General features: G+C 40.8%; 1 protein-coding gene across 6 annotated transcripts; it reads right to left on the reverse strand.

Moving 5' to 3' along the window:
• Positions 1–340: 340 nt before the first annotated feature.
• On the reverse strand, positions 341–24344 carry HRH1 (histamine receptor H1). Of its 6 annotated transcripts, none has more exons than XM_083603449.1 (4): positions 23541–23761; positions 18356–18388; positions 6913–6962; positions 341–5711 (listed from the first exon to the last, which is right to left on the reverse strand). In XM_083603449.1, the coding sequence occupies exon 4, from the start codon at positions 3553–3555 to the stop codon at positions 2107–2109; it is 1449 nt and encodes a 482-aa protein (XP_083459575.1). In that variant the 5' UTR covers positions 3556–5711; positions 6913–6962; positions 18356–18388; positions 23541–23761; the 3' UTR covers positions 341–2106. The 6 variants fall into 6 exon arrangements, with proteins under 6 accessions (XP_083459575.1, XP_083459579.1, XP_083459577.1 ...); XM_083603453.1 differs by lacking the exon at positions 6913–6962 and adding an exon at positions 15928–16048 and having other exon boundaries at positions 341–3609; XM_083603451.1 differs by lacking the exon at positions 18356–18388 and having other exon boundaries at positions 341–3619; positions 6913–6975; positions 23541–24344.
• Between the last annotated feature and the right edge of the window lie 1010 nt (positions 24345–25354).

Below are 25354 nucleotides of genomic sequence, written 5' to 3' on the forward strand. Positions count from 1 at the left end.
AGCACGGGTGAAAAGATTTTTGATTTCTGGAATCTTGCCATATTACAGGATTGCGGAAAGCATTCAGAATATGAAGAATAAGAATAGGCTTCATCAAAAATATTTAGCCAGATGTCACCATAGGCAAAGTAAGAGTCTTATTGAAAAAGAACTGATGCTAATTCATAAAATTGAGAAATAACCCTTTGAGACAAAAGCACCCTCTAGTTCTGTGACCCTATATTTAAATAATAATTAGGGAGCTGAGAGGTTTGCATATCAGGAATTAAGTGTTTCACCACATTAGACGCAAGTTGAGGGGGAGTTGCTCTTGCTGGGTGTTTGGATGCACAGTAAAATATTGTTCAAGAACATTTGCTAGCTACTTTTAATTTTTTTAGGAGTTCAACATTAAAACCATTTACAATCTCACATTAATATATTAAAATATACAGAAGACAAACCATTTATTCCTGTGGTCTATAACACAAACATAGTTCTTTACATGGTTTCACTTGTCTTTTCTCTAATTTTCAGTCCAGTCTTACTAACTTTTTCCTACCCTTCAAAAAAGTTAGTCACAGTTCTATTACTACTCAGAAGGACCTTGGTAAGAGCTGCTTGCACATGATCAATTCATTCATACTTTCCTAAACCATTTGGCAGTTTATTGTTTCCTATTACTTTTCCAGTTCTTCACAAGGATGATTTGCACCTGCTAACTAACTGTCCACTTGAGTCCTATGTTTCCTTTTCACACTGTTTTTCAAATCATTTAATAATATAATGTAAACAGGCACATCTCTCATAATTTCTTCAATAACATTCAAGAAGTTGCAATACTTGAAATACCTTTACACAATTTTTAATATATTAAAAAGTCAGTATATTTGCCTTTACATCTCAAACAACTGCTTGAGGTGGAACTAGACATTTTAAAAATTCTTTTAGCAGTACCACTGCAGCAAATTTCATGGAATGCTTCCATATATTTCCATCATGCAAGAGTCTGTAAATCTACCCAGTACTTCTTCCCTAATTAGTAATTTCCTGGCAGTGTGAGGCCGGGGTGGGGGGATGCTGGCCTAACACAGGGTGCCATAATACCCAAGTCTGCCACTGTCCTGTTCTCGTGGCCAAACAGATGAATGTGGGAAACTTGCAAGCAGAAACCAAGCACAAGAACACTCTTTCTTCCTGTGGTTTCCAGAAACTGGCATTCAGAAGCATTGCTGTCTAATTTATTTAATAAGACTCCAATGATTTTCTTTTGCAACTGGTGTTTTATGGAATGCTGCTCTGATATTTATAAAAAGTGATGTTTACAGAGAGCTGAAGAGAGAAGGCAGCAATGTATCAATTGTAGTCACTTGTAGTTTCTGGGCAAGTGACACTGATTTACTGCGAGAACTACATTGTGAATGTAAGCATTGCCTTAACACTGACCTGTATGTGAGTGTGAGTGTGTGCGTATGTATCTCCCTCCCTCCCTCCCTCCCTCCCTCTCTCACACACACACCAGCAGTGTGCACGGTGCTTTATCAAGTGTAGAAGGACAAGTCTCAGCCCCAAGGAGTTTACAATCTGCAGTTCAACAGAGGCAGGTATACCAACCACTAAGTATCTGACACATGTTACAACCAATATTGTGTGCGGTAAAACTGATTGCTATATCCATCAAATCATTCTCATTGCTCTGGGAATCAGGGAGCATATAATAATATCAAGAGACAAGTGACAATAGCAAACTGACCACTGAAGTGAAGAAACATCTGTTTCAGCTTTAGAAACTAGGTTAAGTGCTAACATACTTAATTTTGTCTCAGTTTTACAAAGAATAGAACTGGAAAATAAAAATACAGTGAAAATATTTTCAAAACAAAAACAATCCTGACGCTGAAACTTGGGAGTGTTTAATTAATAAAAGCACAATATTTTACTTAAATTGTCCAAATCTCTCCTTTTCATTTTTCACTCTTTTCAATTTCTTCAGTTCCCAAGGATGTTCTAAAAGAATTTGCTGCGTTTGCAATTATTCTTTATAGTACCAGAAAGTCAATTTTTCCTTCCACCATGATACTGAGGATCCCCTGCCTCAGTCCACCCCAGAATATTCCAAAAAAGAAGTTAGGGTTTCATATGAAATATCTTCTTGAAAGCCTTTTTGAAGTTCTCATTACAGAGTGGATATATAAATGGATTTAAAGTAGAATTTATATAGCCAAGCCAAATAGTAAACATATGAACTGGCCGATTGTAGCAGCTTTCACAATAGGCCATGACCATGAAGAAAACAAAATATGGACTCCAGCACAGCATAAATGCCGCCATTATGAATCCCAATTGTTTGGCTGCCTTTCTGTCTCTGTTCATACGCAACCCTTGATTAACACTCATGGAATGGCTGCGGAGCTTCTCCCATGTCTTTTTCAACTGACGGAGACTTGTGCTGTCTTTTTTGTTGGTATACTGAGGGAAACACCCTTCGATATAAGGATGATCCTCTAGAGTGAAATCAGAGTAATTTCTGCAGGGAGGCTGCTCTGCGTAAATCTTCTCATCCAAAGTCTTGTTTAACTCAAAGTCTTGGAGGCAAAGGCTCTCTGTATTCTGAGTGCTTTTATTGACACAGTCATACCTCATGCCTGCTTTCATGTCACTCTGTGCAAGGGCTAGAGGAAAACAGCTAAGCTTCACTACTTCATGGTTACTGCAACGAAAATCCTTTGGGACGTCAACAAAACTGCTTGCTGGGTATTTGGCTGCCGTTCTTTTGTTCTGGTCACAGCTGTTCTCGTTTGAGATGTGTCCAATATCTTTACTTGCGCTTCCAAAACAAATCTTATGCACTTCTTGCAGCCTTCCACTGTACATACCTGATTTTTCCGAGGATGATATAAAAGACCCATTTATGTGCTCCCGGTGCTGATAATGCCTCTGGACAGCCTTGTATATTTTTGCATAGAACCAAAGCATCAGCAGTGACGGCACATAAAAGTTTATCATGGCTGTCAAAACTTTAAACCACACGATATTGCAAAAATCTGTTTCACATATATTTCCATTATCAGCCCCATCGTTAACAGTTGTGTTGCTGTCCTTATAAAAATTACGCCAGCCAAGGATTGGGATTACCCACATACAAGAGAGCAGCCAAGCTACTGATATCATAACAGAGGCTCTAGTTTTGGTCCGGTACCTGAGATATTTTAGTGGCTGCTGGACAGAACGGTAACGATCTATGCAAAGTATGAAGAGACTGAATATGGAGGCTGTGCTAGCAACATAATCCATTGACAGCCAAAACAGGCAAGCATTTCTATTCCAGATCCATTTATCCTTCAGCAAGTACACAATGTTTAGTGGCATGACAGCTGCACCAACTATAACATCAGCACATGAAAGACTGACAATATAAAGATTGCCAACAGTCTGCAGTTTCTTTTCTGTTCTCACTGCGTACAGGACCAAAATATTCATGACAACTGTGGTCAGGGAGATGCTACCCAAGACCAGTCCTAGAACAGGTTGGGCCTCTGTAGAATTCTTGTTTGTGGTTCTGTCAATCACACACATCTCTTCACTAAAGTTAGAAGAAAATAATCAGTTGGTCAGTTGTTTTCTCCCTGCCTTCGTGAATCTGTAAATGAAAAAAAAAATAATGTTCCAACAACAGGCTAAATTTTCCAACAATATTGACAGATATAAGAAGCAAGGGATGAGTTGACTGAGGTAAAAAAGATTACAAAGAAACTATACTGCAAAAATTTGCAAAAGCGCCTGGATTTCCGGTCCACATCTCTTGTGCTGTATCATTAAAGGCCTTTTAAACAATTACAATTCATATTATACATATTTATCTGTATATATCTTTATGTGTATCTTTATGTGCCAATTATCTTCTCTCAGAAAAAGTTAAAAGGAGTAATGGCACAAAATTCAATTATGGCAGTTATATGAACTACAGGGCAGATGGGGTTGCATCCAATGAAGTCCCATTAGTGCAAGGACTTCTGCATGTGCAATAGGACTTTTCTTCCCTCTCCTCACACCCCTTGTTGCCCACCAGTCTGCTCTACAAGGACAGGCAATGTAGTCTCCTGCAAACATTGCTGAACTACAGCTCCCATCATCCCTGACCATCAGCTATGCTGGCTGGGAAGAATAGGTGCTTTAGTCTAAAACATCTGGAAGGCACTGCAATGGCTACCCCTGCACTACAAAACCATAAATTGTAATCCAAATACTGCACACTTTATATGTGCTTTGGACTGTTTAGGGAAAGTGCCTGATCCATTGCTTCCTATTAGTTATATGAGAAGTAGTATAAACGCACTTTCAGATATATAACTTGTCAGCAAATAAATTAATAACAGTCCAACATTGCTGCTTCTGCAAGGTTCTCATTACAGTACAGTCACTGGAAAGAATGGCTGTCAAAAATACATAAAATGGTCAGCAACTAATAGCAGGAAGCTGAACCAAAATTCCTTGCTGAACTCTTAGAGGCTGAGAGATTTTTGATTTGTGGCAAATACTAATATGGTAAATGTATACCCCACCGTTCTTCCCAAGGGCAGCCTTTTGATATCCTGCAGTGTGATTCTCCTAAAGGAGTGAAATCAGTGATGCACCCCTTCATCATCCACTCATATATTTAATCACATTCTCTAACTTAGTAACTCTCCCAACCAAGTCATTCTGGTTTGCTGTTAGTGGAAATGATCATTGAATGATATGGAGGGTGCCTCTTGACTTCCTCCTCTGTCCTTTTTTATTAGAAAGCAAAGAATGGGGAGCTGATTTTTGAACAGTTAGCAGTCAGCATATTTCAGCTTTTAATCTCGGTCAGGTTTCCATTCAATAGTAGTGTAAAACAGCAAATAAAAGTTCTGAAAACTGGAAAAAATCTGAAAGTGCATTTTGATTGGCCTCTGATTTTTTGCTGGCAGTTTGTCTTTGCCAAAGAATTACATATTCATTCATCAACAATTCCTCATATGAACCAAGGGACAACTGAGGAAACTGTTTTAACCAGACCTTCACATGCCACTCACTCTTGAGAAAGATGATAACCTGCAAAAAAAGGGTGCAAAGTTCTATGTTTACTTTTTATGCATTGCAAAACATTTTGTTGATGTTGGGACCAGGTGTTTTAAGTTTCTTATAAAACTAAAATAAATGAATGTATGACTTCTGAATAATTATCAGCATAACCATGTTTTTCTGCAACTTCATTAACCATGATTCAGAACCATGATTCAGAACCATGATTCAGAACCATGATTCAGAATTCAGGTGAAAGAAAAGGCTATTGTCCTCTTTAGAAAAAAAAGATTTCCATTAAACAAGTAGGCAAACTCTTGTAGTTGATGGACTTGTTTGGAGATCCTTTCTTCTTTAAGCACATTTGTTCATAAACTTAACTGGAATAAGAGCAGCCAAAATTAATGTCAGCAGAAGTAAAACTCCTTAAATTGATGAACACCAGTGACAGAATCTATCCTGCTTTCATCAGCCTCAATGCATTTAAAATGGTAACAATAGTTATTTGATTATGCGGATTAATCAGTACTTGAATGGATACCATACTACCAGGTGCATGCCTTGTAGTAGTTTGGGCTTGTTGGCAACCACTTATTTGGCATCTGTCAGAGATGGAGAGGGGCTTGTCATTCATTCATTGAATCCTCGTCACTGTATCGGGGTTAATATCAACAGTTTCAAAAACACTGTAGAAAAAAATGTGAAGAGCACATGGATGGATAGTATATAGAGGATCATATAACAATTGCATGTGGGGGAAAACACATGTTATGCTCAGATTATGCATTTGAATGTGCTGTGTTGCTATCAAAAATGAAATACTGGTTTCAAAATTGGAATGCTAGTTTCAGAGAGCTCAATCACGTAAAAGACAATACAAGAACTCAAGGCAGCATCCTTGAGGTTCTCAGTCTCACACCTGTTCACTGTTTAGCCTCAGCAAGAGGCACTGTTTAGCCTCATGTGTAGATACCAGGAATGGCCCAAGTCATCTTGGCACCTGAGGCAAACCACAAAAAAGTGGTTCCTCACACCAGGGGGAAAAGGTGAGTAAGAAACAAGGGGAGGGGAAAATAATCATCTACATTGGGAACAAGGGTAGGAGGAATAAGGGTGCCCTCGCAGCCCCAACACTAGCATCGCTGCAGCACCTACTAGTGCATGACAGTGGTGAGGTCACAGCTATGCAAACCTGCTGGTGGGAGTACTGGATTAGCTCTGTAGGTGCATGACACAGCTCTGAACTTACTGAAGTCCTGCCCCCACCCCAGCACTATCCAGCTGAAAGGCAGCAATGCCAACCTTCCAACTCGCTGAAACTATGTAATAGATAACAGCCCGTTTTTCTACTGACCTGAAATACTGTTGTGTTTTTAAAAGGCTGCAAACTAAGAATTTTCTGAGCAAATGTGATGTTTTTGCTTTATTATGCACTCTAATATATAACTTTAGGATAGTCAAAAAATAATTTCAATCAACACGGCAACAGGGGAACTTCTCTATCCTGTGTATGTTCAAATAATCTGTATTAAGGCAGTGTGGTTGGCGATGTGTAGGCTGCTATGCATAGAAAGCTCTTAGTATGAACAGTTCCCCATAGGATTTTTACAATGCAAAATCTTACAATGAACAATGCAAATTTAAAATTAAAAACACAAAAAGAGGGATGGCAGCATCATGGTGAAAATGGTGAGAACTGCATGGCGAGACCCAAGCTTTCTCATAGAATATTCTAGTTCACTGGGATCACTGAAGCTTTCATGCACTATCCCAGATTTTCTATACATACTATAATTACTTTTATGTCTGTGACATACTAAATATAGGTAAACCAATTTGTTTAAACCCTCTCCTTCCTAGCCCTTTCATTTCCCTTCATCTGCTTACCTGGTTTCAACCCAGCATGTCTATCTGACTTCCATTCAGTTTTCTAGCCACTGCAGATGAAACCTAAAGTTTAGGGTGGGGTGGAAACCAAACTTTCAGCACAGCAGAGTTTACATGGCAAAAATAGTTAGCTAATAGAATGTTAGCGGAATATTAAAGTGCTACAGATATATGGTGACAGAATGAGGGGGTGGTGGGTAGCAGCAAAACAAATGAACAGAAATGTTTTTATTTGGAGCAGAGAGTGAACAAGTAATAAAGGTTTTGTTCAGACAATCCTAACCACACTAACCTGGGAGCAAGCCCCACTGAATTTAATTCTGAACAGACTTGGTTAGGACTGAGTTGTAAATCTGGATACAACTCTATGACCATAAGCTTGAGAGAATTTGATATCTAGAATAAGAATTTCTGCTTTATTCCTTTATTCATGTAGCTACATGTTTGAAAGAATAGGGAAATGGAATCTCATGACAACAGATTTAGATTCAAAACAGCATGTGGCAAGTGGTATCTCAATCAGAAGGTAGGTATGAATAGAAAAATTGCTATGATTTAAAAAATAATGTCCAAACTACTGCAGTGGGAAAAGGAAAGATAAAGACACAATATAACAGAGCAAAAATTGTAAGTACATGAAGCCCCCCCTAAAATACTGTATAGGCTTTGGTGCTCTGTTCCATTAAAAAGAAGGGAAATGATCCATACCCCAGGCATTAATATAGCTAGGTCTCAGTAACCTACAGAATTTTTAAAAGATACAGGCAAATTAGCCATTTTACTGCAGACAAAAACTCTGAATACAGAAAGTCCAACATAAAAACTGAATATATAACTTCACTGTACTTTGTGATGTCAGAAAAAAGGGGGAAGCACTATCAAGCAAGAAAAATATGAGCATATTCAAAGAACAATTATCCTTATAAATTATTCCCACATCCTAGTTGCAGTAGTATCACAGTAAATGACAGTTAAGATTCATACCTCTCGTTTCATCATATAGGTAAGGTGATTTATCATATTACTTAAGGAACTATCTGAGAGATTTTCAAAGGGGATGAATTCTGGATTAATTGCAATTTCCGAGTCCCCTTCAAAGGTAGCCCCACATAGAGCGCATTGCAGTAGTCCAAGTGGGAGATAACTAGAGCATGCACCACTCTGGCAAGACAGTCTGTGGGCAGGTAGGGTCTCAGCCTGCGTACCAGATGGAGCTGGTGGACATCTGCCCTGGACAAAGAATTAACCTGCGCCTCCATGGACAGCTGTGAGTCCAAAATGACTCCCAGACTGCGCACCTGGTCCTTCAGGGGCACAGTTACCCCATTCAGGATCAGGGAGTCCTCCACACCAGCCTGCCCCCTGTCCCCTAAGAACAGTACTTCTGTCTTGTCAGGATTCAACCTCAATTCGTTAGCCACCATCCATCCTCCAACCGTAATCTACATACTCCTGTGATCTCTCTGTCTTGACAATGTAAGGTGAGGGAAAAGACTGAACTTGGAAACCAGATCTAACTGTTTTCATGGGCGTAGCCAGGATTTTTGTTTGGGGGGGGCAGGACTTTTATTAGGGGGCGTAAAACCTATGTGATTGGTCAGTTAGTTAAGTATTTCTATTGTTTTACTTGAGCTACCGGGGGGGGGGGGAGAGAAACAGCTGCCCCCTGCCCCCCTTGGCTATGCCCACGACTGTTTCCCCGTTGAAATCAGAAGTACTGATGTTATAATTACTGGCCCAAACTGGCCAGATGATGGAAAACTGATTTACAGTTTTTCATGCAACTCCCCTCCACTTAACCTTCTCTCACATAAGGTTCACCCTGAACGTGTGCCATTTCTTATGTTTTCTACCCCAAATTTGCCACAAATTATCCTGAAACTTGGGACACGGGTGGCGTTGTGGGTTAAACCACAGAGCTTAGGGCTTGCTGATCAGAAGGTCGGCAGTTTTCTAACTATAAACTGTAGAATCTACTCCCCGCCCCATCCTTAAGATAGGGCTGTGCCTGTGGCCCAATAAAACAAGTTCATTCATAGCGTGCACACAGTAAAATCACAACAATATATATTATACTACTGGTAGAGATCGAATGAATCATTCTTAGGATATCCACAGGAAAAAAACAGCAGGTGCAAAAGTTGGTTTGTGAATTAACACCTACAAACAACTGCTGTGGCTGACAATCAAATGAGAATATTGATTCACTGTGATGTTTTCATTTGTATGACTACAGGTATGGGGGGGGGGGGTAATGAAAGGACACATATTACACCAGCAGGCTTTGACAGATTAAGCAATGGCAGTGATTGAGTCACATATTAAAGAATGATCCAGAAGAGCAACCAGCTTGTGCAGTCCTGCATCAATCAGTGTGACAATGCTGAAGAAAAAGTAATGACATACAAACCAATAAGTACATTTTGTTCCCTGAAGTCAGTCTATCAACACAAATATATAGCATTAAAGTTATTAAGGTTTTCATTGGGCTCTGTGGAGGAAAGTTCTCAGATATTATAAAAATGGGCGGGCAGTCTGAATCAGTACTATCTTATTTACTACACTCTTCTTGTCCTCAGAGTAGTACTCTGATAGAAGCCTTGGTCACCTAGAAGGGAGTCTAGTAAAATAAAAAGCAACATATCGAAAACCATGTATCTTCTATCTACATGATCAGTAAGAAGCAGTTTTGGATAAGACAAAGAGGTATAACTGCTTATTTTAAAAAATGGATAGCAATTTGGTTCTTCGAAATCTGATAATGAATTGTTACTCCAACAATTGTAGTTGGAGTCCAGTTTAGGAGAGCAGGTGCTTTTAAAGATAGTTTGGAAGTAAGTGACTTTAATTCAAACATGTCTTCTGCCAACAGAAAGGCACTTCTGCTCATGGAACACAGCCTATGTGAGCCCTGGCCACTTCCCTGCGCTGCTGCAGCCTCCTCAAAAGTGGTGTTTTAAGTGGATGCAAAAGGGCGGGATGGGAAGGAGATGCAAAACAAGCCCCGCTACACAAGCAGAGTTCTATTTGTGGTCCACTGGGTCCAAAGGAAGATGCTAGACAGAATTTGTTAGCGCTATTTGAGAAAAGGAAACATAGAACTTTCTGTTAATTGGTAAGCAATGTCATTTTGCTGTGTGCATGCTTTTAATATAATATTGTTAATATTACTTCATTGTGTTTAATTATACATTAATGTATTCTCCAAGTAATTTGTATCCTTTAATTTACAAGGCTTTGAAGATATTTCTTTAATGTGTGAAAAACACAAATGAAGATTGGTTATGTTTACCAACCATTATAAAGCATAATATTGTAAAGATAAGTGGACTCCTCTAATCACAATGTTAGCTTTGCCTAAAAACCCCAGAAATGAACACAACATATGCAAAATAGATAGTAAGTATTGCTGAGTTTAACAAAGAGATAAGGATTTCTTTTGTGGTGTTGCTGTACTTATATGGACAAGAAAAGGAATTGCTGGTTCAGTGTTGATATTATTTTTAGAGGTCTCTGACTACATATGCTTGAATCTTTCACATGCAATGCCCTTTTCCTAAATGGCACAAAAAGTACAATTTAGAAGTGTCTTAAGTAGTTGATGTTTGAAGAGATTGCATTAGATCTTCACTGCCAATACATTTAATAGTTCAGTCAGATTATCAAGCTTTGATGGAGCTGAACATAACAAGGAAAATAGTTGGGACAGAAAAGAATAGTCATGACACACTATAGGGCAATATCATATTTTGGATACAGCAACATTTCAATTGTTGCATGAGGTTTCACTTTGAATGTAAAAGTTCAAAAGAAAACAAAACCTGTTCTGAAAAACATAAGCAAAGTCTTAACAAAACTGAAGTCTGAGCAGGGGAGGTTGATTTGATTTATATGCTGTTTACAGGTGCTAAACTCGGAGGACTCAGCAGAGCAGGACTCAGCAGAATAATCAGGAAGGCTTTCAAACACAGCAGACTACTTCCCATGATGTGGAATAAATGAAGTAATGCATATCACCTTCTGAAAAGGGCCCCTATATTATTACTATTATTAATTAAATTTCTATACTGCCCTTCATCAGATCACTGGGTGGTTTACAGCATAAAAACACAAACATACATAACACAGCAACAAACAGAAACAATAACCCTCCCCCCTCATACAAAGTTTAAAAGGCAATAGATTGTTTCATTAGCCAAAGGTGTGCGAGAAGAGGAATGTTTTCGCCTGGCGCCCAAAGATAAGTAATGAAGGCGCCTGTCACACAGACCCATGCATATTTAAATAAGACGAAGGACTGAGAAAATTTATCCAAAACTGCATTAAGTTATATAAGACCATTAAGTTTAGGGGTATGCAAGACCATTAAATTCAGAGTCTGAACTACTGATACACATTATTGGCCGATTAAATATTAAGCAACTTCAAACCATATCTAAAGACTATGAAAAATGGGTCAAATTGCATCAGCCACATAGCTCTTTGGATAAATCATAGGCCACCTAGAGGGGACAAATAGGTATAGGTTCCAACTTTTTAACCAGAGGAGAGATATTGTCCAAGATGGCCAGTAGCTTTATTTAGGGCAGCTCTTAACTAGGACTGCCATTTTACAAAAAGTGAAAATCCGGATACAAAAGTTGTTGAGATTTTCTTTTATTTTCTGTTTTGGCCAAAGTTGTCAAGTTTTTGAAAAATTTCCAAAAAAGAAAGAGAAAAGGTTTTGAGCTAATTTTAAGGGAATCTGCTAAAATGCAGATTTCTGACATGGGTAGCCATACTTCCGGATTTCCCCAAACATTTCAGTGATTTCCTCCCGGACACTGTTTCCTACTGCCATATTCCAGTTTTGTCTGGGAAATTCTGGACGTATGGCAACCCTATCTTAATCAAAGTGCAAGATGTAAAAATAGATAGGTATCAATTGCTTCAGACTGAGCATTTTGCTATCAGCAATTTCATTTATATTCAAATCATGCACACAGTAAAAGGCTTCAAACAATTATTAGTTCTTTAGCACTCCAAATAATGGGTCTAATTGCTCTAGAAATTTCTCAGTTCACATTATGGTAACTCTGAAACAATGACAGTATACTGAGGCTATCCTTTAGAGAAATCCCAGTGGACTAACTACTGTACCTCTATTTGGGCTCTATGAAATTAATTACTGCTACAATACAAGAGTTGGGATACGACATTTTGATCAGATGAAACATCCCTCTATAGGCACAAAAACACGCAAATTTAGATCCAATTAAGCACTGAGACACTGTGATTAACTTGCATAAGTATTCAGAAGTGGAAGTTTTGCCCACCAGTTTATTAAATTTGAAGGCGGAAGGGAGACATTTTATATTAGTAATGTTATTACAGAACTTTCTGTAATAACCACATCTTTCACTAAACAATATTTCAGACTGAGAATTTTCTTACAGGTTCTACACTCAAAATGTGTGAGAATGCCACATGTATTGAAAAGTGATATAGTGCTTCATCACCTAAATATATACTGGCATTTTACCCCCCTCTTGCTTCTGTTTCTAAATAAGATTAAATGGTCCTGATATGTTTTATATCAAGTGTGAAACTGTTAGTGGAAACCTTCTGCTAGGTTCTCCATAAAGATTTGTAAGGCGAAGATAAACTAGAAGTAATTTTACTAGGAACACCTCGGCCCATTTGTCAGGTCACCAGATAGTCTTAATGTATAACACCTGTGGCTTGATGTCTCAGTTGCTAGTTATGAAAAGACAGTTCTGTGTATCAACACAGCCCACATCTATTTGGGGATTTATTTATATTTATGACAAGGATTTCTACTCTGTCATTCTGTAACAAGTGCATTCAGTGCATTACAAAGACATTGAAACAATAAAAATAACACAGGAAGAAATAATAAAACACAAAAAAGGCTACATTGTGAGTGCACACAGAGGAATAAAAATGTCTTCCTTGAAGGCAGCAAAGGGGCCGGATGAAACTAGGCAAGTTGTTGTTGCCTTTTTACATTGCTGCCAATTTACATAACAATGTGATATTGCATGCATACATTTGCATTGCTGGCACCATTTTTAAAATGCTTTCATCACAATGTGCAACTATCAAAATAATTTAGAATAAAGCTATGTAGCTTGAATTAGAAATGTGTGGGCCTGTAGTATTATTATATTATTATTATTTTTGTTGTTGTTTTTAAGGGGATTATCATCTTCTGTTTATAAACTGTTGGACAAGCTACAAGTACAGCCCACAAATAGGAACAGGACCACCAGCACTACTGATGGCACTGTTAGCTAGTCAGGCTATTGGGCACCAGTTATTGATTTTTCTAGTTTTTGTAATGTTATTACTGGAGTAACTGATTGCACTGAAAGGGGATGCTGTCCAGCTGCCAGTCACCACAAGGATGCCCTTTTCATAGACCCAACAGAAAGGAACAAAAAGTTCATTTTTAATGCTTTATTCACTCCTATATTGATTAATCAAATACTTATAAGCATTATTTCCCTTCAATACATACAGCCTGTTCTAATAATCTAAGCAAATAGATGGTATGTTACCCCAACAAGGTATCAGTCCTACTAATTGATCAGGCCAATCAGCAGTTGAGAATCTTACCAAGTCAGAAGTAGTTGTAGTCAAACAAAACACCCCGTTTCAAGCATTATACTTTATGTACGCATGCAAATGAAGCCTGGGGGAATTTGCCGGTCACTAATGTAAGAGCTGTAAGCCTAACACTTGCATTGAATTTAGGAGCTACAGCAATTTCAAAGACCATTAAGGGAGAGTCTGAGAGGGACCAGACTAAGCCTGGAGCAGGCTATTAAAAATCTTGCAGAAGTTTCAGAATGGCCAAATATATGACCATGGTTAGCCCCAGTTTACCATGCACCACACCACTTCAGTAGACAACTTGTAATAAATGTTCAGGCAGGTTTCCTAAGTCCATGATTGAAAACTACTGAGAAGGACTGGATCCACTATGGACTTGTTCCACACTTCCACATGTCCTGATGAGAGGACATGAATTGGAACAAACGCTAACCTGCAGAAAACTCGATTGAGCTTTGCTACAATTCAGTGGTAAACATTGGGTTTTCTTGGGGACAGCGGTGGGGCAAACGAAAAGCCCCTCAGAACCACGGCTAGAAAGCACGGGGCAAATGGAAATGTGGATAGCCCTTTGGTGGCATATATGTGTTTTTACATATCAGTATATTGTTGCTTCTGAATGCATTTGTCCATAAAGAAGTCGCCAAGTAGGAAGTTGGGGGACATTCAGCTAGACCTGACAACATTCAGTCCCTTTGAGTCTTTCAGTCCCTGAACGGGAAGAGTGGCAAAATAGTACTCATGGTTATAGGTTCCAAAACATGGGTAGGCAAACTAAGGCCCAGGGGCCTGATGTGGCCCAATTGCCTTCTAAATCCGGCCCACAGATGGTCCAGGAAGCAGCATATTTTTACATGAGTAGAATGTGTCCTTTTATTTAAAATGTATCTCTCGGTTATTTGTGGGGCCTGCCTGGTGTTTTTACATGAGTAGAATGCGTGCTTTTATTTAAAATGCATCTCTGAGTTATTTGTGGGGCATAGGAATTCGTTCACATTTTTCCCTCAAAATATAGTCCACCACCACCCCCAAGGTCTGAGGGACAGTGGACCGGCCCCCTGCTGAAAAAGTTTGCTGACCCCTCTTCCAAAAGATAATTAGCAGAACTTAGGAAGCTGCCTTATATTCAGTCCATCTCACTCAGTATTGTCTAAACTAATTAGCAGTGCTGTATAGGGTTTTAGGCAGAGAACTCTCCCAGCCCTACCTGGGCTCTTCTGCAACCAAAGCAGATATTCTGTCTACCACTGAACTATGGCCCTTCTCTCCATTAATTAGTATTTCCCCCAAATTAATTAGTGCTTATTATTAGAATTATGGTAAACCTTTTTGGTTTCATTTTACATGGTACTTATTGTCCAAGTGGCTCTGGTGTAAAAACATCAATAGGAACAGAAATCAACAGAGAAAGACTCTTGCTAAATGCAAAATGCTACATCAAAGCAAAATTATTTTATCTTAAGACAGCACAAATAACAAAAACTGTATAGAAAAAGAATAGAGCTTGGAAATTATTCATGTGGCCAGAGGATAATCAGCCTCAGAATTTGTATTTGTGTCTAAAAACAGAGCACACAAGACTGTAATTTATTTAGATTTATGAGAATATATAAGTTTATTTAGTCGGTACACAAAATCCCCAAATATTTCCCAGCTACTGTTTTGAAAACATTCATATTTTCCTTGTTAACTTTTGAAATGTTCCACTTCTTTTGCAACCATGGAAAGCCTGCTCCCTATTTCAAATCACTTAATTATCAGCTCCCTTTGACAGAGACATTCAGCAGGACAGAAATGAATTCGAAGAATTTATGATTGTTTTCTCTGAACCCTCAATATACTACAAAAGCTTAAATACCTTACTTGAACTCATGAAGATTTAATGGCTGCAATAAAAAAAATTGGTATATAAAAGAAGCATGTTATGACTACAACACACAAGTAACCAGTTTCTTGAAGGGCAATCTGACATTGCTTATTTCTTATCTTTATCACTAGCACTATGAAGCTCCACAATGGATTTCACAATGTCTTAGAGAAAGCTAGTTTTAAAATACATAAATTGCCAGCAATGTAAAATTAAAATAGCTACAACCAGCAGAAAAATCATTATGCAGTCTGCCAAGACCACCAGCAATTTCCAAGTTGTCTGTGGGGAGAAGTTTGGGAGCTGCTGGTTATATGTACAAGTGAGTGAGTGTGAATGTGTGAGTGTCTGTGAGTGTGTGTGTGTGTGTGTGTGTGTGTGTGAGAGAGAGTGAGAGAGAGAGAGAGAGAGAGAGAGAGAGAGAGAGAGAGCGCACTGAAAATGCACTGCTGAGAACTATTCCTTTACTGTTTTTATTTGATAAGGATAATGCTATTTTTCATTTTCCATCCATCCAGCTTTTGGAAGACAACACCTTTTTTGTGCTTTCCATCTTTGTTTTTAATATCTTCCATCTGCAGATGTCTTTCTCCATGTGTGTTTTCTTTCACTAAATCATCCAGTCTGAATTCCACATGGTATCATTAGCTCAGGCTAGGAGAGTAGAAGTAAGTTGATCTAATTATTGTACAACATTATACTTTTTGGAAGAATGTTGAAAGAAAAATGGATCATTTAAAAAAAAATGCCTGTAGCATGCTCCCATTGGCAGAAGGGAGGATATTATTTCTGCAGATTCACCCTTCTACCTGCACCCCACTTTGCTCCCCTCCCCACAAATCATCTATGGAAGGCTTGTGTGGGGGTGGTTCAAAACAACATGGGGGATGGCACTGGCAAGGGGATGGGAGAATCAACAAAAATTGCCTCCCTTCCTTGTGCCAGTGGAAGGATGGATGTCCTTCCATGAATGGAAAGAACCTTCTGTTCAAAGAAGGACAACTCTGGATCCATGCCTACGTGGCATGCTGGGAACGTTAGAAACACAGGAAGCTGCCTTCAACTGAGTCAAATCATTGGTGCATCTAGCTCAGTACTGTATACTGTTTGAGACCGGAATCCTTCCCAGCTCTACCTGAGATTCCAGCAACATGTGCTCTATTACTGAGGGGCTATGGGTCTTCCCCAAATGCTGCATGCCACAGTTACAGGCTCTTCAAACAGGATATTCCACACTCACCATAATCATCTAGATCACTGGTGGATCGGGACCACTGGTGGGTCTCAACAGGAGCACTACCACCATGCAAATATATGATAAAAGATTAAGAAATGGGTCCCCAAATGCATGTTTGGGTTAAAAGTGGGTCTGAAAAGGTTGAAGATACTGTATCTAAATCACAAAAAACAAGCTATTATATAGTAGAAGGGACCAGTGGCTTCAGATACACCATTAGTGCAAGAAAAAGACTTAGTATCAAGAAAAGTTGTATAAAATATTATCAACAACAAAGATGCAATTCAACAAAAATGTTTTCCATCTGTCTTCAGCACGGTAAACACACAAATGCCAAATCTTGTACATTTCTGATACTTTATTTTCTAGTCCTTCATCCATATCCATGGGGCTTCATGTGATTATTGTACTTTACCAATACAGTTTCCACAGAAAATGAAGTTCATTTTAATTGTGATTTGTCTCCACTTTTCTGCAGCAGGACATGGTTTGAAGGACATGGTTGGGTTGTTGTTTTTAATGCATTATTCAAATACCAAAAAGGTCTCAGATTGTCCACAGAACATAAACAACTAGTTTATTAGATCCGGCTCTTCCAGCTCACAAATTGTTCATTGTCTAAATTAGTAAGCACTTTAGCTGGAATGTGTTGCCCCTAGTCACAAACAAAATAAGTAGTAACTAGAAGAATACAGGACTGGAGTTGAAAGAGTGATACTTTTTTAACAGGGCAATGTCTGAATAATTATTAATGATCTAATCTGAGTTTAAACATAGACACACTTAGACAAAATATGAAACAAGTGTACTACCTTCGAAGTGTAATTTGGAATAACTGCACTTCAGTTCTATGTGGAAAAGTAATCCAAAACCTAGGGATCCCTGATATTGGATGTCCCATCTCCTGTCAACAGAGATCTCACAAGAAAGTGCAACATACCCGTCCTGAATCCTTCCAACATACAAGCCCCATCCACATATACCACCCATCATGGCAGTCATTCAGCTAGACACTGGTCTGGTTCAGACATAATGTTAAGCCAAGCCATGGCTAAGTGCAAATGAACAGGCATGATGATGTACAGAGAGGAGACCATGACTGCTTCACCTTTCTCAAGCTTCTGCTACTGGTAGAGTACCAGGAGTCAAGCCCTGGTGTGGCTTAGCATTATGTCTGAGCCCAGGCTCATGCTTTTTCTCTCTCCAAGCAAATCATAAGGTTCGTTCTTGGCTTACAACTCATTGTTTGCTTGAGGGAAATAAACTTATGAGCCCAGTTTCACACATAACAGTTAGTCAAACCATGGTGTAACTTTCATGTTGTGGCCTGATCCAAAGCCAGACCCCACAGAGAAGCAGGTCAGAGGCTGCAGAACAATGGATAGCTTGTTGGACATCTCAATTGCTTCCATCCAGTTCTGAGCTTCTTGCCCTACTCCTGAACCATGACTCCTGAGCCCTTTATCTTCTGCTGGGCTTGTATTGTTACTTGCCTGAAATCTCTTTTGAACTTCCAAGTAAGAGCCCTTTTTGCATGTGTTGGGCGAGAGCCAGTAAAACCTCTGTCTTTCCGCCAACGTGAACTTCCAGTGTGGGAGGACCAGTGGGTCCAAGAAATAGCAGAAGCAATAGCCATGGAGATAAATAGCAGAAAGGAGGTGGCATGCAAAGCTCTTTTGAAAACTCGAGAAATTAAGTAGTGTGCAGTACAACAAAAACATCACCTTAAATTCAACTGCTGTGGTTTCATAGTAATCCTGTCCAAAATAGTGGCAACTTCCTAAAACTTTATGATGAGTTTTGGAATTGTTTTAGGGATAGACAAACATTGTGCCCTTCAGATGTTGCTGGACACAAACTCCTGCCAGCCCCAGCCAACATGGCCAGTGGGAAGGGATAATAGGAGTTGCAGTTTAACAACTTCTAGAAGGTGCCTCATTGACTACCCCTGCTCTACTCACATGTGCTTGACATAGTCACTAAATATGTGGATGGGATTTGGATCATTCACCACTGGCTGCCCCCAAACTTGATGCTGCCATGCATCTTGCATCGCAAACATTTGCCTGTTTAGAGGAACAAGTAAAAAGGAGCTACCTGTATAGGCATTTTATAAGACTAGGAACCTCATTTGCACAGGGGTCTGAATCATGTGGAACTGTATGTATACAACTGTGCATACATAACCACTCTTTTATACACATTCTATTCAATGCACAGATATTTGGGGTTACGTCAGGGCTGGGAATATCAGGGTGGAGTCCTGCTTCTTCTACATTTTTAATATACATGTGGAGCGTGTGTACACATATGAGATTTCATAGCAAATTACAATTGCATATGGAAGATGACACTTTTTTTCAGTCTACATTTTTGCAGCCATTGTGTCTACGATGCCCAATTACTGCTTTTCTGAGTCAAAGCCATGGCAGGAAAAATGGTGACTCAATCTGTAGGGGAGATGTGGTAGACAGCAAGGAAGTACTTATATTTTCTTTTTTAGTGGCAGCAGAAGTGAGTGGGAACCAATGATGCAATTCAACTGTGGATTATTTTCTGAACAAACACAATTAGGGATTTGCGTGATTTAAAAAATGCAGAGAGTAATTATGCTTGCTCACAGAGTTATTACCATTATTTCCTCTGTAGTGAATTATCATTGCAAAGTTAAATTTTGCATGGAATAAATACATCAACTAATTCGGAACTAATTTTCTCTACTTCCTGTTATTACCAGACAGGTTGGACTGTGAAAGAACATCAAGATTAGCACTAGGAGTTTAACTCTTCTAGGATTGCAAATCTGCAACAAATCTACAGTATATATTAATGTTTTTCGGGGTTAGTGAATTTCAGCCAAAGGGACACACTGCCTTCTGGAAACCTACTTCTTGGGCTGTATGCCGCTCTCCAAGAATGTGGGCACCCACACGAGAGCACATGCACACAATAGATTGAAGCCAACTAATGTTTACTCAGAGTAGACCCATTGATATTAATGATATTAGATCCATTCATTTCAATGGGACTACTCTGAATAAATATTAGTTTACTACAACCGAGTATTTTATTTCAGGCTCATTGATAGGTGGGATGAGGGAAACTTTTGGCTAAGCTCCCCTGCAAATGCAAGTTGTGAAGATCTGCTCAATTCCACCATCTGATTTTACATTCTCTGTGTCTCAGGGCCTTTCCCCGTTCTTGGCCCATAGCGATTTGGAATTTGCACTTTGATGTTGTCCTTTCAACTGTGCCAGGGATGACATGATTTTCGTTCTCTCTGCTCTGGTGCCATACCACTGTCATTAAGCAGGGGTCAGCAACCTTTTTCAGCTGTGGGCCAGTCCACCATCCCTCAGACCATGTGGTGGGCCGGACTATATTTTGGAGGGAGAAATGAATGAATTCTTATGCCCCACAAATAATCCAGAGATGCAGTTTAAATAAAAGAACACATTCTACTCATGTAAAAACACGCTGATTCCTGGACTGTCTGCGGGCCGGATTTAGAAGGCGATTGGGCCGCATTCGGCCCCCGGGCCTTAGGTTGCCTTCCCCTGGTCATTAAGAGTCACTGCGGAGCAGATCAGAACACTCGGGGGGAAAGGAAAGAGTGCTTGGAACTGCTCCGCTTAGAGGGTTTCTTACAATCAAACAATATAATTTTTTTGTTAAATAAAAATTGTTAAATGTTTCCTGAGTATTTGGCCATCAACAGCATTCATGAAATATTGGCACAGACTAGAAGACACATTCTCATTTCCTAACTCCAGCCGGTTCCTCAGCACTCTTCAGTGCCGCTGGTGATACGACTGATGCTGTTGCCACTGGCATATCCAGTTGAGGGTTGGGCAAGCCTATTTAAAAGGCTTGGCAGGCTGTATAAGGCCTGCAGGCAGGGGCGAAACTAAGCTTTATTTCACTGACTCTGCCTGCAGGCCAGGAATTCACCATCCCTGATGTATATTGTGTATACTCACAATGCACACTAGCTGAAAAATTAGTACTGAGTAAGCTTCAACTTTTGTCAACTCTTATGTTGCCTATGATTTTGGACACTTGCTCAAAAACCAGAGAGAGGACATATTTCCAGTAACCTTCTTAGAGCTGATTTCACCTAAAACTTTTCCATGAGGCCCAACACTTTTGGGATGATGCTGTACATCAGAGTGGGCCTCCTGATGTTGTTAGAACAGAGAAAAGAAAGTACTTCTTAATGCATCACATAGTCAAACTATGGAACTCGCTCCCCCAGCATGGGCACCAATTTGGATAGCTTTAAAAAACGATTAGACAAATTCATGGAGAACAGGACTATCAATGGCTACTAGCCATGATGGCTATGATCTACATTCTACCTCCACAATTGGATGCAGCAATTCTTCTGATTGTTAGTTGCTGGAAGCCACAGGAGAGGAGAGTGCTCTTGTGCTCATGTTTAATCCCTGGTTTCCCACAGGCATCTGGTTGGCCACTGTGAGAACAGGATACTGAGCTAGATGGGCAGTTAGCTTGATCCAGCAAGGTGTTCTTATGTTCTTAATATCTGTTTCCCTTGACTACTACCTCACTGGTTGGGGATGATGTGCATTAGAATTTAACAACATGGGTGGATGGGTGACTCTGTTCTCCAGCCCTGCTCTATATAATCTTTGATTCTAGCGTGCCTGAAGGCAAGAAGCTATTTGACTACTTCATCAAATGCAGAAAATAATTCATTACAACACCAAATAGACGGAGCAGCAGTATTCTAAACTGCACTTCCTTATACCTGTGAAGAAATATTTGCAGAACTGCCTTGCTATGATGCTGCCTGAATTAGGGCAAGCTATGAGAATATAGTTTGTTTGTTTTAAAAAATATTTATTTATTAAATTTATATACTGCTCTATCTGCAAATCTTAGGGCAGTTCCCAGCATAAAAATACAAGCTAAAAACAGAAAATACAGTGGTACCTCGGGTTAAGAACTTAATTCGTTCTGGAGGTCTGTTCTTAACCTGAAACTGTTCTTAACCTGAGGTACTACTTTAGCTAATGGGGCCTCCCACTGCTGCCGCCGTGTAACCTGAAGCGTCTGTAACCTGAAGCGTCTGTAATCTGAGGTACCACTGTACATAATAAAAACAAAAACAAACAAAAAAGCCCACAAACAAAATGTACCATATTTACATGAATGTCATGCACACTTTTTTGGCCAAATTTTGTCACAAAAATTAGGATGCACATTAGTTTTATGGCACATTTAAATTCCCCAGCAAATACTTTTTGATTTCAAGGTTTTGAAAACTGAGGTGTGCATCAGATTCGGTGGCACATTAGATTTGCATAAATATGGTATATAGGATGTTGATCAGGCAAAGGTCGGGTGTATAATGAAGGCACCAGCTGAACCTCCCTGGGGAGAGCATTCCATAAACAAGAGAGGCTCTGCAAAAATGGTTCTTGTGTTGCTACTCTCCAGACCTCTCTCGGAGGAGGCAAACAAGGAAGGGCCTTGCCCCTCACTTTTGGGGTGGGGGATAAAATTCTGGTGTCATTGCTTTTAGTCGCCATCACAGCCCACAGGAAAATTTGAGACCACCCAGGTTATTGAAATGTAAGGATTTCCAGCATCCAATAACGTAAGCTGGTGTCTTCCAAATCGAAGTAATCTATCACCACTCTCTAAAAAGCTGTTATGTGGGAAGCATGTTGAAAGCATGGCATCATTTTAAAGATTTGTGTGGTTGGAAAGAAGGCTCTATGGTTAGGGTTGGCACAAAAGGAACTTCACTCTGGGGATAAATGCCAACTGGGGTGTGTGTTAATTTGGGCAATAATGGAGTGGGTTTCAGCCACCTTTCTCCCTTTCTCTCTCAGTTCCTGATCTGAGGGTGCCTGCTGCTGTTATTGATTTGATTTTTTAAGATCCCACACACCACAGACAGGGAAAACATAACCATACATTTCCCATATAATTTAGTTGGGTCCTAACTGGGGCAGGAGTCATTGAAAGCCAATGCAAGAGATCACTATTGATTCTCAAAAAGCCCCATAGAAGACAAACCAAAAGCGCAAGCCTTGGTAGGTTTACTCAGAAGTCTCACCGAGCTTAATGGGGCATATTGCCGTTGTTTTATTGATTATATTTTAGATATTTATTGTAACTGTTGAGTGGATTTCTGTTTAACTTTTATATGTTGGTATTATTATTTTATTGTTGAATGTTACTTTTTGATGTAGGTTGCCTATTTTAAAGTTATGTTTTATTATCACATTTTTGTATTGCATTAGATTGTTATAAGATGTACATTTTTTGTTTCTTCAGCTTGTAAACCGCCTTGAGTATTGTAAGATAGAAAGACGGTATACAAATTAAAAAAATATAATGATGATGGTATTCCATGATAAATCTTTTTATAATTGCAGCCTGGACCATTTTGTTCCTTACAGCTTCTGCCCAGTGAGAGTGGTAGAGCAGGAGGCAGGGAAGCAAACATCAGGCAGAGGCTAAGACAGACAGGCAGAACTAATGAATCTAATTCCCTGCAGGGAAACGTGACAGGCAGTGGCACCTTCTGGGCTGCCTGAGGGCAGACTGAAGCCGGTGGGGCAGTAGTGCCCCATGGGCCCTTATGGGACCAGCCCTCACTGTTTTTATGAACCAAATAAATGTTTATCCTGCTCCTTCTGCCCCCTCGCTCCCAACCCCGCTGCCCCTTTCTGCAACTCTTTTGGACTGCAGTCTACAAGTCAGAGGCTTTGTTGTCCCAAACATCAGTTTCTTTTCTCCCTCACTACCAAATGCTTTCCAGACTATTCCCTCAGTAGGGTAGAAAAAGATGGTAACAACCCCCGAGGAAAGCCAGACGTCCCCCGTGGATGTCATCTCAACGCTCCGCCATCCTCCCGCGTTTCACTTACTCACCGACGTGGAACTGAGGCAGAGAAGAACTGACGCGAAAGTTGCCCTTCTCTTGACAAATGGGCGCCGAGAACTTCCCGAGGCTTCAGCCGGTCTGCAAGCCGGAGAAGGCGCCACAGCTTCTTGTCGCTGCTGGTCCTATTCCGGCGGGCTCGGAGAGCAGAGGGAGAAAGTCCCACCGCTCCAAGCGCGAGCAACCTCACCCTCCTCTGTTGGTTACGTCTGAACTCAGTCACTCCCGCGGAGGCTGCTCGCCTCGCGCTTCAATTTTGCGCCGAGCGGGTGGGCGGGGAGCCGTTTCCCCAGAAATGCAAAAGAGCCTTTGGCTGGACCTCAAAGGCTTGGGACCGGGCCAGCTCTATGCTCTTCGGAAAGAAGTCCGGCTTCTTTCCCGCCCCGCGCGAGCTCGAAGCGCCGCTCAAGTGAGCCGCTCGTAAGTGGCTGCCTGGAGCAGAGGAGGGGGCGCCTATATCGCCGCCGGCGGCTGGCCAACTCACTCCCACTCTCCGGGGGGATCCTTCCTCGCCGCCTGAGCTGACTGGCTCGAGCTTCACAGCGCCTCCTTCCTTCTCGCGCCTGCCGCCCGCGCCGCACTTTTCTCACCTCTCTCGCGCGCAGGGTTAAAGGATTGAAGCCATGCGCGCTCTTTGGGGCTTCAGGGGGATCCCTAGCATGCAGATATATTTTCATGCCTACGCCAAACATCCCCGCCCCAAAGGACCATGCAGGCCCCGCGTCTTTTTCTGAGGTGATTTCCTTTTGAGCAACCTTTTGGGAGCTCGATGGCGCCTTTCCAGAGGATTCACGCGTGTGTTTTGCGCGCCCGCTCTGACTGCAAGACAGCCTGCCTGGGCTCGGTGTTTGATGAGAAAGGAAGAGTTTCCATGGCCAGGCTCTGAGACCAAGTTTCCCTCACGGCACCTGTTGAAGGCTTCCTCCCGTTGTCGAGCACGAGGACTTGCTGCATTTTTACCGTTGGGGAATCTGTGGCATAAACACAGGGGCTCCCTTGGCGAAGGAGCAGGAAGCGCACGCCAAGCTTCCTGTGGGTCGTCGGGGGATTGGGGCAACGAAAGACCATGTAATTCCTCAGGGAAAACTGGGCAAAAATACAACATAGGCACAGATAAGACTCCTGTACATGGACGTTTTCCTTCTCTACTTGACACATTTTGCTGTGGAAAATACCAGTGTAGCCATTGGGGTGTCGCAGTTCAAGTGTAGAAATTAGACTCTTAATACAGGGGTCAGCATCCTTTTTCAGCCGTCGGCCGGTCCACCATCCCTCAGACCATGTGGTGGGCCAGACTATATTTTGAAAAAATAATAATAATGAATGAATACCTGTGCCCCACAAATAACCCAGAGATGCATTTTAAATAAAAGGACACATTCTACTCATGTAAAAACATGCTGATTCCCAGACCGTCCGTGGGCCGGATTGAGAAGGCGATTGGGCCGCATCCGGTCCCCGGGCCTTAGGTTGCCTACCCCTGCTCTAATAATTAGGAGTTGGGCTAAGGCCTAGGATAAAGGTAAAGGAACCTCTGACCGTTAGGTCCAGTTGCGGACAACTGGGGTTGTGGCACTCATCTCGCTTTATTGGCCAAGGGAGCCGGTGTACAGCTTCCAGGTCATGTGGCCAGCATGACTAAGCCGCTTCTGGTGAACCAGAGCAGCGCACGGAAACGCCATTTACCTTCCCGCCAGAGTGGTGCCTATTTATCTACTTGCACTTCATGCTTTCGAACTGCTAGGTTGGCAGGAGCAGGGACCAAGCAACGAGAGCTTACCCCGTCACAGGGATTCGAACCGCC

The sequence above is a fragment of the Podarcis filfolensis genome (genome assembly GCF_964270895.1).
Source record: "Podarcis filfolensis genome assembly, chromosome: 2".
NCBI classification, from domain to species: Eukaryota; Metazoa; Chordata; class Lepidosauria; order Squamata; family Lacertidae; genus Podarcis; species Podarcis filfolensis.

Coding starts and splice junctions, on each gene's coding strand:
- HRH1 (XM_083603451.1), bottom strand. CDS start 3,555: ATGTGTGTGATTGACAGAACCACAAACAAGAATTCTACAGAGGCCCAA.